General features: G+C 36.5%; 1 protein-coding gene across 1 annotated transcript; it reads left to right on the forward strand.

Moving 5' to 3' along the window:
- Window positions 1–770: 770 nt before the first annotated feature.
- On the forward strand, window positions 771–11,342 carry GLYATL2 (glycine-N-acyltransferase like 2). Its single transcript, XM_024255679.2, has 6 exons — window positions 771–1,041; window positions 5,872–5,989; window positions 7,158–7,265; window positions 8,006–8,132; window positions 8,226–8,388; window positions 10,569–11,342. Exons 2-6 carry the CDS (start codon window positions 5,912–5,914, stop codon window positions 10,975–10,977), a joined length of 885 nt encoding a protein of 294 aa, XP_024111447.2. The 5' UTR covers window positions 771–1,041; window positions 5,872–5,911; the 3' UTR covers window positions 10,978–11,342.
- The last annotated feature ends 905 nt before the right edge of the window (window positions 11,343–12,247 follow it).

Genomic DNA, 12,247 nt, shown 5'->3' on the forward strand with positions numbered 1-12,247 from the left:
CATGCCACTACATCTGGCTAATTAAAAACCAAAATTTTAAAGACTGGAGTTTTATTAGGTTGCCCTGGCTTGTATCAAATTTTTGCCCTCAAGCGATCTTCCTGCCTCCGCTTCCCAAGTAGCTGGTATTACCGATGTGAGCCACAGCACCCAGTATAAAAATTTTATAACTTATATTTTCCCATGTTTTAATCTCAATGTCTTCAAAATGTAATGTTGATCAGATTCTCTTAGATAGCTTTTTATAACATACAGATTGCCAGGAACTCTGGGAGCCTCTGATTTACCTGATCTGGAATAGTTCTTGTATTGTTAACAAACAAGCCTAATTGATCTTGAAGTAGATGGTGTGAGGAACACACTTTGAAAAACAATTTTTGTCTCTATTCCACTACAAAGCTAATTCCAGTCCCCCTGAAACTTTTCTCCAGTAATTGATTTTCCTTCTTAAACTTGCAATGCCCCTCCCTGTTGCTCCACTTTAGACAACCGGAGGACAAGGTATATGAAACTGAGTTCTCATTATTACAGTAACTTCCTTGAGGCATTCTTGGCTTTTTCCAAGCCACAGATGGTTGAAAGTATTAAGCCAGGTATTTTGCATTGAAATCAAACTTTCCAACTCTTTGTTTGCTCTACTGACATCCTTTAAATAAGGCTGCAGTTGTGCTATTTTTGCCAACAATGGAAAATTGACTTAATATTGTTCTAGAATAGCCTTTCAGCTACAAGAGGTTATATATAAATCAAAAGCTTCTTGAGTAAAACTTCTTAGAATTGTAGAAGCTACTCAATACGGAACATATTCTCAGTCCTCCTCTGGTCCACAAATCCTCTGATTTCTTGTCTATGGACAGAACGTCTGGTTTAATCTACAGGAACCCATAACTTCTTGAAGCTTTATGCTTAACAGTGACAACGTGAGTCAGTTGAATTTTATTGTGTTTCAGTCCATAGAGTGTTAGCTACAGAAACCTTTCCATTGCCATACTGAGAAAGTGCAGCAGGCAGTGTGCCTACAGGTCTGCAAAGAAACTTCAGGTAAGCAGAATTATTTAGAACAGCCTTTTTATCTTGGCAGTTCAATTAATTTGGATTCTTGTTCTAAATCATTTGTATTTGTTAATTTATTTCTTTTCCCCTGCAAACCTTGGAAGGAGCACTCCCCAGGGTCTCAATGTTGAGAATGAATTCTTCAAAACCTTTTAGGTACCTGAAACTGGAAATACTTCAGGAAAAGCCAGTGTGTATCCTTTTGAATTTGTAAAATGTCCAAATGCTTTCCTTGAATTATAAGTTATCAATATGCTTGTACCTTTCTCTGACACCCTCTAGAGATCTCCACAGTAATACTGTTAGCAAAAAAAAAAAAAAAAAAAAAAAAAAAAAAAAAAAAAAAAAAAAAAAAAAAAATGAGCGTTCTCCTTGCCTCCAATCCTGCTTCTAAAAATTATTGGTTTATTTGCATAGAAAAATCTTCCTTCTTCCTTCTGTGTCATGTGGCTAGAATAAAACAATGCTTTTCTGTTGCCCTCTGCCAAATTTCTCTCCATTTATTGAAACATTTGGCACCTGGCATCCTAATTTTTCTCTCCAACAAACTTCTGCTACATCCTATTCACGTCTGTTGTATGTGAAACTCCCATTCCCTTCTTGGCTCCTACTCTGTTGACTTGGAGTTGAAGCCAAGAGCCCTACATCCCAAACTGATCTACCTCTGAATGCCTCTGACATTTTAACCTCTAATAGTCTAATATCTGACCCCAATCTCCTATTTGTAAGTACATTTTTCTTTGTCTATTAACATTGCTATTCTTTGACTTCATCAAGTACTTTCTTCCATTGCTTTTTCTATATTTTCTTACTTTATTGGTCTCCAACATACTTTACTTTATTTCTTCTCTCTCCTAGATGCTAGATTGTGAGTTTCAATCTCTTATTTCTATATACTCAAATGCTTTGTCCCTTATCTTTTTTGCTACACCAGCCCTGAAAAAACCAACCTTGGTTTGTTTTAATTTGTCTTCTCTGCTTCTACTCTCAGGTTGCTGAGCTCAATATATTGTTGAGTAACACTTCCAAATCATAGTGTCCATCTTTACATTATCCTAAGCATGCTTGCTAGTCCTTGCTAATTCTAGTCTACTCTTTCTCCCATTAACATCAAAAGCCATTTAAACCCTAACTGTTTCCCATAAAATCCTACTTTTTTTTCTCGACACTTTCTTGGCATACTCCCTCACCCACTCACTGCTAAAAAGTGATTTTGGAAATAGGAAAAAATTTTACCTCTTCCAGGAAACAGACATTCAAAAATAACTTGCCAACTCTCTGCTCTTTTTTTCTAACCCTGTGTACTCCCATATAAAATTAGTCCTCACTTAACATTGTCAATAGGTTCTTGGAAACTGCAATTTCAAATGAAACAACATATAACAAAATTAATTTTACCATAAACTAATTAATATAAAGAAGAGTTAAGTTCCTACAGCATATTTCTGGTCACAAAAACATCACCAAACTTATAAATAAAGAACCCAAACACTTCTAATATAAAACAATGAACTAAATGGAAGCTGCATATACATTTAATAAATACTAATAAAAACAAGCAAGATAATTATTTACCTAATTTTTGGTGCGTTGGAGTGTGATGGTGGTCACAGTAGTGGTGGGTTAAATTGAGAAATAAATGTTTGCAAAACAAAAGTTGTAAGGAGCACCTCTTGCCTCTATGAAGTTAAAATTCAATCACAAATATGGTGGGCTTGCTGAGTCCTTTGGCACAGCATTGTTTATTGTCATTCATTTGTATGATTATCATAGACTTTAGGAATTTTTGTTTTATTATGAATGTTTCATTCATTCATTCATTCATTTTTCAAGCGGCTTTTTGCAGTTCAGGGGAGCAAGTGGCTGAAGCCTATCCTGGTAGCTCAGAGCCCAAGGCAGGAACCCACTCCAGACTGGACACCCATCACAGGGCGCACACACACACACACACACACACACACACAGTCTCACTCATCCTGGGACAATTTAGACATGTCAATTGACTAATGTACACCTTTTTGATATGTGAGAGGAAACGGGATTATCCAGAGAAAATCCATGCAGACATGAGGAGAACAGGCAAACTGCACATAGACAGTGGTCCAGCCAGGAATTGATGTTTTTCTCTTTACCATTGTAATGAAAAGATATTGAACAAAATGACATTATTTGATGACCTGCTGTATACCTACATACATACACCTGCATCTGCATCCATCCTAATTTTTTTTCTGACTTCTCACTGGAAGAAGTATTCTTCAGTCCAAAACTTAATTTAACAAGTATGCTGAGAATTATCATTGATGATTACATGAATTAATCAACATAAAGAAGCTGAAATAGTGGTTGGCATTTTGTATATAAGGTCAATGAATTTCTGTCACCTTTCTATGTCCTGTTTACACATTGGCCTATTAATGACTTACATCTTACCTCTTGTAGTTAGTATAGGTATGCTTAACTCTTGTCTAATAAGAGAAATGCCTTTTTTGAGCTCTTGTACCTCTCCTCTGTTCTTCAATACTCTCATGTTCTTCTTCCTTTCCTGGTCAAGCTCTTTGAAAAAGTTACCTTCACTTCCTCACATTTCATTCCACATCTCTTACCAAGTCAGTAATCAACTCCTAACTCCAAAATGCACTGCCATCTTTAGCTTAGTACTCATATCTTTTAGCTTCTCAGCAGCCTTTGACTGCTTTGGTCACTCTTTCCTTGAAGTTGATTGCTCTTCTCTGTGGAATATGCTGCCAAAGACTGCAGAATGGGCAGAATTCTGTGCCATTTGGTTAGTGCACCCATCATCCTAGATGGTGACAGAAACACATTAGCTTTTTCTAGAACTGTGGTTTCCCTCAAAATATCTATTTTGTGTCAATAGATTTATTCAAGCAAGTTACATATAGTTCACCTTTGAAGTTGCAGTTTTCTTCATTTATGTTTCTGTCCAGTGGAATGGTCACCTTCACTAGATTAAAGGTCTTTAAAATGTCCTTCAGAACTTTGTATATACACAAATTACCACCATGCTAAACACTTCACATACCTTTTCTGGCAATGAAATCCTCATGACAACCTACAAAGTAGATATTACTATCCCCATTTTATAGAAAATGCAACTGAGGCAGAGATTCAAATAATTTGACTTACCTAAGGTGACCCAGATAGCCAGAGGAGAAGCTAGGGGTGGAGTTTTGGTTTGTTTGATTCCAAAGCCCATGTTGTTAACCACTGTGCTTCCTTTTGTATTGATTATGGCTATATACTTACATATACACATGCATACATAGATGTCATATGTACTGAGTTTTCTAGGTTTGCAAAAAACATTAATGGCTTCCTTGCAAACCATCAAAATGGTGTAGAAAATTTTCTATTTGTTGGTTCTTGGAAAATATGACCATTCTTATATATTGCCTTCAAGTATCATATGAGGTATTACATATTTATATATATTGTCAGCCATGTATACGGCTGGAAGAAAGTTCAAAAGTTCGTATTTATATCTTATTTATATACTCCTTTGTTTCAGAAAGACTTTCAGGTGGGTATATGCAAATGTACATATACACGGATAACCATTCACCTATGCATCTTTATATTATTATTTTTTTAATTTTTATTTTATTTTATTTTTTGAGATAAGAGTCTCACACTGTCACCCAGGCTGGAATGCAGTGGTGTGATATCAGATCACTGCAACCTCTTCCTTGGTTCAAGCAATTCTCCTGCCTCAGCCTCCTGAGTAGCTGGGACTACTGGCACTCACCACCACACTTGGGTAGTTTTTGTATTTTTAGTAGAGACGGGGTTTCACTATGTTGGCCAGGCTGGTCTCAAACTCCTGACGTGATCTGCCCACCTTGGCCTCCCAAAGTGCTGGGATTACAGGCTGAGCCACTGCACCTGGCCTGCATCTTTATATTATTAATTGAGATTACATAATATGTTTTCCTGACTTTGTAACACAGACGTTTTCCTATGTCATTAAACACTCTTCAAAGACATCATTTTGATAGTTGCCTGGTAATCTATTATTTGGATATACCATCATCAACTTGATCATTTCTTCATAATGAATTTTGTATTATATCTAATATACAGTATGATATTATCATAAATTTTCTTAAGTTTACATCCTTAAACATATCTATTATTATTTCTTTGAGATGAATTTCTAGATGTGGAATTACTGAATAAAAGGGTTTGGTCTATTTTTAATGTTGCTAACATATAATTCCAATTCCTAGATCTTGCCAATTTCTACTTGGTGGTATCATCACTAATCAACAATTGTTTCTTCCAGTGGTTTTGTTCCTTAGGAGAAAAGGGACTACACACAATATAATCTGCAAGGTTTTTTTTTCAGAAGATTGCATTCTTTCTTGATAGCTGAAAATAGTACCCATGCTATGGGAACATTAGAGCAAGTGTTTCAATGCTTGGGGGTGGGGGGCTTTCCAAAGGGACAATCCCTGAAGAGATGCATTATTTTTTATTTGTGTCTGGACAGCTGAAGGTATTCACTTTCCATATTCTTTTGCTGATTTGAATCACATCAGCATGGGAGATATATTTTGCCAGATATGTTAATGTACTTTTTAAGTGGAATTGTATGGAGATTACTAAGAAGCCCTGAGGTCTAGTTGCACCTCTGAACTTTAGTTTCTCATTTGTAAACTGAAAAGTTTGGATTAGATAATTTCTAAAGCCCATCACTGCTAATAGTGTATGATGTCCCTGGTGACTTCTCCTTCCTCTTCTTTCTGGACACCTATCATATCTCTCTAGGTATTTTTGTTTTTGTGTTTATTTCCTTAGATCATCTTCTTGAGGGAAAGAAGCTGAAGTGCTACCTAAGATGCTTGTACTTCATAACTCTCAGAAGCTGCAGATTCTGTATAAATCTTTAGAAAAGAGCATCCCTGAATCCATAAAGGTAACGGAGTAGGAGGAGATCAAAGGAGAGAGAGGGCTGAGTTGAGAGGAGGACAGACTCAGTATTCATAACCTTAATGGGGAGATGGGAATGCAAGTCTAAAGTGAGAATCTGTGCAAAGATGACCTTAATATCTGTATCCAGTCAATCACCTACTTTGCTTCCTTTTTGTGACCTCTTAAACATCTTTTGAATTTATCCTTCTGCTATCTTTTATGTACTTTGTCATCTCTTTCAGGTAATTGCAATACCTCCTTGTCTCCAATCTTAACAGCCTAGTTACAACTTTGTGATGAGAGTCATCTATATGACACATATAGGATCATATCAATCCCTGGTTTTAAAATTTGCCATTGCAAATTTGCAGAGTCCATCTCTAAGGCTTAATTGGGTTACAGGGTTTATCTCAAAATTCTCCAGCCTGTTTTATTTTGCCTCTCAACATTCTCCTGCCATATACCACATGCTACAAATATTGAGCCCCTCACAGTTCAGTAAGCATGATATCATCTGCCATACTCTTAATCATTTCACTCTTGCTTTTTCTCCTACTTGTAATAACTTGCTCTCATTCTCTATTTTGCCAGAAAAAGGCATAACATATTCATCAAGATCCAGTTCAGATATTGCTTCTGATATTGTGAGTTCCCTTATCACTTCCTAGACAGGTAGTGCTTTTCCTCCTTGGGATCCTATACAACCATATACATATATCTCTCAGACCACATGTCCTACAATGGTTGAACTATGTACTCTCTATCCTTCTAAACTTAACTTTAGGGTTGTAGCCATATCATATTCACCTTTGAGTTTTTCATGCTTAAGACAGACCTGATATATAATAGATGCCAAATAAATAGTATGTTATGAAATAAAGAAAAAAAAATGAGAAAATGGCATTAATTTTTTAGAAATAAATGAATATCAGGGAAGCCAGTTCCTAATGACTCAGATATTAACTTGGATTTTTGTGGATGCTTATTGGTCCCTCTTGCAGCATAACTCTCAATGAGTAGCCCAATGAGCCATCCTGAAAGCACTGGCCTCATCCTAAGTTCTCCTAGACTTCTTGTCCTTATTTCTCATGCCATGTCTTATTTCTCCACATATAAGACTCTATATTGGAGAAGAACTTCATCCTCTCCTGCTTTGTTCTGTTGCATTGTAGGTATATGGTGCCATTTTCAACATAAAAGATAAAAACCCTTTCAACATGGAGGTGCTGGTAGATGCCTGGCCAGATTACCAGATCGTCATTACTCGGCCTCAGAAACAGGTAGGAGCAATAGTTACTGAATATGAGGGTAGTCACTCTCCAGATGTTCTCTGCATGGCAATGAGGGAACTGAAACTGAGGGTTGGTGAGAAGAACATTGACACTGTTGATGTATGCAGGTTTTGGAAGGGCTGTTTGGGAGAGAGAGTAGGGCAGTGAGATAAGGCTTGAACTTAGATCCAGTGATCAGCAAGGACCCTCAAGGGGAAGTGTCAACTGCAGAGGGTAGGCAGGCATATGGAGGCAGACTGAGCTGTCTATTCTAGGTACTATTCTGGCTCTGGAATGATGGTTCTTTCCAAAACTTCATCTATTCAAATGCACACCAAGAGCCAATCACTGAGCCCGCCCCAGAGTGCTGGGTCAGGATTAGCACAGGTGACACCTTGTCAAAAACCCAGAGCCTTGCCAAACCTCTTCTTTATATTTCTTTCCATACCTTAGGCACCTTCACTTTTAAATCCTTAACATACACCATTTTGGGTACACTTCCCATTCTAGACAATGGAGTTATTTACTCACCCTCTCAAGGGCAGCTCACTTTAGTGGCCTAAAAGAAAGAAACTATCTTCAGTGTATCAAAAGTGAGTCATTCTTGAAGTGACTCCAAGGCCATTTTCTACACCTATCTCAGAAAAACAGAATATTTCAAACAATTGAATCTCTAGCACTCTAGACCTATGCAAGAACATTTTGTAAATTGTAGTGCTATGTAATATAATTGATATTTGTTATATCAGGAGATGAAAGATGACCAGGATCATTATACCAATACTTACCACATCTTCACCAAAGCTCCTGACAAGTTAGAGGAAGTCCTGTCATACTCCAACGTAATCAACTGGGAGCAAACTTTGCAGATCCAAGGTAACTAGTCTGAGTTAAAAGAAAAAGACCCATGGTTTATTCCTAGCTGATATGGAAGGCATAAAGTGGTACTTGTCTTTCTTCTTTCTCCAGGTTGCCAAGAGGGCTTGGATGAAGCAATAAGAAAGGTTGCAACTTCAAAATCAGTGCAGGTAGATTACATGAAAACCATGCTCTTTATACCGGAATTACCAAAGAAACACAAGACCTCAAGTAACGACAAGATGGAGTTATTTGAAGTGGATGATGATAACAAGTGAGATTTTACCTTTTGCTTCCCAAAATCCTTGATAGAATTATTGAGTTGACACAAAGGCTGTACCTGGAAATGTAGGATTTGAGACTAAATTATGATGGGGTACACAATTGCATGGGTAAAGAAAGGGAGTTATGTTAGCAACTATGCACCGAGCATGGACAGAGCCTTCATTAGACAAGGTCTTTATGCATATTATTTCACTTAGGGCTCACAAGGGTCCTTCTGAGAGGGTAATGGACATCATGGTGACATCAAAACATGTTTACTGAAACTATTTATGTCTTACAAAATGCTGCATGCTTATAGAAAATACATAAGTATATAAAATAAAAAATAAAATCTGTCCACTTGGGTTCATTCCGCTGCTAGGTGTAAATAATTTTGACCCTGATATGTATGCTTTTAGTACTCTATATGAGTTATGTATTTATTTTTGCAACACATACACATACTTTACTGCAACTTCTGCAATGAATATCATCATAAATAGATCATTGCACAGTTGTGTAAATACATCTGAAAGATAATTACTAGAATTAAAATAGTTGAGTCAAAGAATATGCATACTAAATAAATGATGTTACCAAACTGGATGGCAAGATTTTCATGAATTTAATGTGTGATATCATAACTTATGAAACAACCTAAACATCCAGTAATGGGGAAATGGATAAATTTGTTATGGTACATTGAAACATTAGAATACTATGCAGCCATTAAAAAGAATGAAGCAGCTCTACATGACAGATTATAAAATATTTCCAAAATAGATTGCTACATAAAAAAATAAGGTGGATAGAACAATGTATATAATATGCTACCATTTGTGTAAATAAACAAATGTACATATACATCTAAAGTTGCATAGAATAACTGGAAACCTGTAAAAAATATATTGGCATTAGTGGTTGCTTCTAAAGAAAGTAACTGGGTAATACGAGATCAGAGAAAGAAGAGAGATTTGCTTTCCTCTAGTAATCCGTTTATGCTTTATAATTGTATTACTAATTGAAAAAATAAATAGAATTTAAACACACACTCACAGATACATTCGATTTAGCCAGAAAAGTCAACACTGTTCAAATCCTGCTTTGCCCCACCAGTGTTCACATGAGACACTTAAGGTGAACATATACACAGGGAAAATGATAAATGGGGATTAAATAATATTTGGTAGTATAACTCTGGAAATCTGTCATGAAATACCTGCCCTAAGGTGATTCCTCTAAGCCTACATGGATATCTTGGCATCTTGCCACTCTAGGTTTGGCTATCCACAGGAGAGGGTACAGGAAATGGTACTTGAGATCTTTCAGGAAGCAAGTCCAGGATCAGGTGAAGTGAGCAAAAACAAAGCATCACCCATAGAAAACTTAGCGTCCTGTTACCCAACCACTGGCAAACATGAAGTGACTCTGAAATGGACAAACTTCTCAAAACTCTTCCTCCCTGAAGAGGGGCAAAATTTCCTGGAGATCTTCTCTCTTCCACCATCCCCATATTTACAGAGGATATTACTGTAATTTTACCAGCAAGAAAATCAAGTAAACAGAGGACATAACTTTTCCAAAAGAAAATAATCAGAATTAGAATCCCAATGGTTAGCACCAAAAATGTAGTATTCTTTTTCCTATATTGCAGCTTCTTAAACTGTGTTTCTGGGTATGTGATGAAGGGCTTTGGGATACATGAAGATGTAAGATCAGCATTGTTCTCATCTTCCTGTAAAATATGTTTTATTGGAATATCTGTTCAATGAAATACTATCTTGTATATTTAGATATCTTGTGATGTAGAACTCAAAATGCACATGGTTTCATACATGCATCTTTCAAGTAAATTCAGCCATGTGGAGGGCTTCTCTGGTCTACATTCTCACTCTTTGAGGGACATGTGTTCATTTTCCTCCTTAGGGTACTTAGTGGGATATTTCAAGATGTCCTATAATATATCATGCTGTCTCTCTGCTATTAAATGGGCCATGAAACACACAGTGTTCCCCCATCAACTATTTGGAAACATTTTGAAGCGGAAATAGAAAAGGTAGTTGTTATGCATCTATTGCCTCCTCTAGGCTGTAGGGTCCTTAAGGAAAGGAATGGTGTTATATTTATTTTTTGCAATTCCAGTGTTTGGTAATATTGGCTGAATAAGTGTAAAATTCTTTTTCTTCACAGGGAAGGAAACTTTTCAAACATGTTCTTAGATGCTTCACATGCAGGTCTTGTAAATGAACACTGGGCCTTTGGGAAAAATGAGAGGAGCTTGAAATATATTGAACGCTGCCTCCAGGATTTTCTAGGATTTGGTTTGCTGGGTCCAGAGGGCCAGCTTGTCTCTTGGATTGTGATGGAACAGTCCTGTGAATTGAGAATGGGTTATACTGTCCCCAAATACAGACACCAAGGCAACATGTTGCAAATTGGTTATCATCTTGAAAAGTATCTTTCTCAGAAAGAAATCCCATTTTATTTCCATGTGGCAGATAATAATGGGAAAAGCCTACAGGCACTGAACAATTTGGGGTTTAAGACTTGTCCTTGTGGCTGGCATCAGTGGAAATGCACCCCCAAGAAATATTGTTGATTGATTCCATTGTCCATTTCAAATCTTTCTTATCAGTAAAAAAAACATTAATTCAAACACAAGCATTGTGATCTAGGTTAGCACAAAATGCAACTGATTATCTAGGATCTGTGTATTACTTAAGCTCACCCTTAACATTTTTACCCTCCTTCTCTGTATTCTTACAGAAAATTAGAAGCTCAATCTTATGGTCTCATAATTTCCTTTATGATGACAGACATCTCAGAATTAAAATTACCCAATGCCAATCTTTAGTGCCAAGATAACCCTTTAACAGCAACACTTTCTTAAATGAAGACTATTTCTTTCATGAAAAAAATCACTTTTATGACTTTCTTGTTAAAATAAAAAGTCTGCTTTTAAAAGTGTCTCCTCTGGTATTCTTCCCTTCCTTCTACAAAGTTATCCAAAGGATTTTTTAAAAGCCCTCAGCATCATTGCTTTTTATTCTGAGTACCCTCTGAGGAGCTTTGAGATGCTCTGCTAAATTAAATTTTGTGCCCATGAGTGAAAATTTGGTTTTCTAACTTGCTTTTTATCACAAGGGGTTGCTAGGTTGAGTTGCAAATTTAAAGCTTAACTTTAAATTTTCAAGATAATTTTTATGTCTATGATGTATTAGTTTTGCCATTATAACAAATTATGATAAATATTATGACTTAAAGCAACACAATGTGTTATCTTATATTTATGGCAATCAGAAGTTCAGAATAGGATTTATGAGGCTAAACCCAACATGTTGGCAGATACAGTTCCTTCTGGAGGTTATACAGGTAAATCAACTCCCTTGCCTTTTCCAAATCATAGAGGCTGTCCTCACTCCTTAACTTGTGTCTCTGTATCACATCATCTTTTATCTCTCTGCTTTCATCATCATCTCATCACCTTCTTCTCTTCTACAGTCAAATCTCCCTCTGCCTCCCTCTTAGAAGGACACTTGCATATACATAGGACCAACCTGGATAATCCAGGATAATCTCCCCATCTCAAGATTGTTAACATAATCACACCTGTGAAGTCTCTTTTGCCATATAACACTCAAAGCTTCTAGGGATTAGGACCTTGATATTTTTGGAGAGGCATTATTCAGCCACCCCTATGTGTACAAGTGTATGTTTTTTCCTGAGCAAAGTTACCTCATACTTTCAGAATTTAAACGTTCTCAGTCCAAGTCCATCATTTCTATATTCCAGGTCCATGTTGATGGAAAACAGAACTTACTCTAGCTTGAGACCTTATCTATCTCAAATTCTATCAACTATGACTTAAG

Source organism: Pongo abelii, chromosome 9, assembly GCF_028885655.2.
Source record: "Pongo abelii isolate AG06213 chromosome 9, NHGRI_mPonAbe1-v2.0_pri, whole genome shotgun sequence".
In the NCBI taxonomy this organism is placed as follows: Eukaryota; Metazoa; Chordata; class Mammalia; order Primates; family Hominidae; genus Pongo; species Pongo abelii.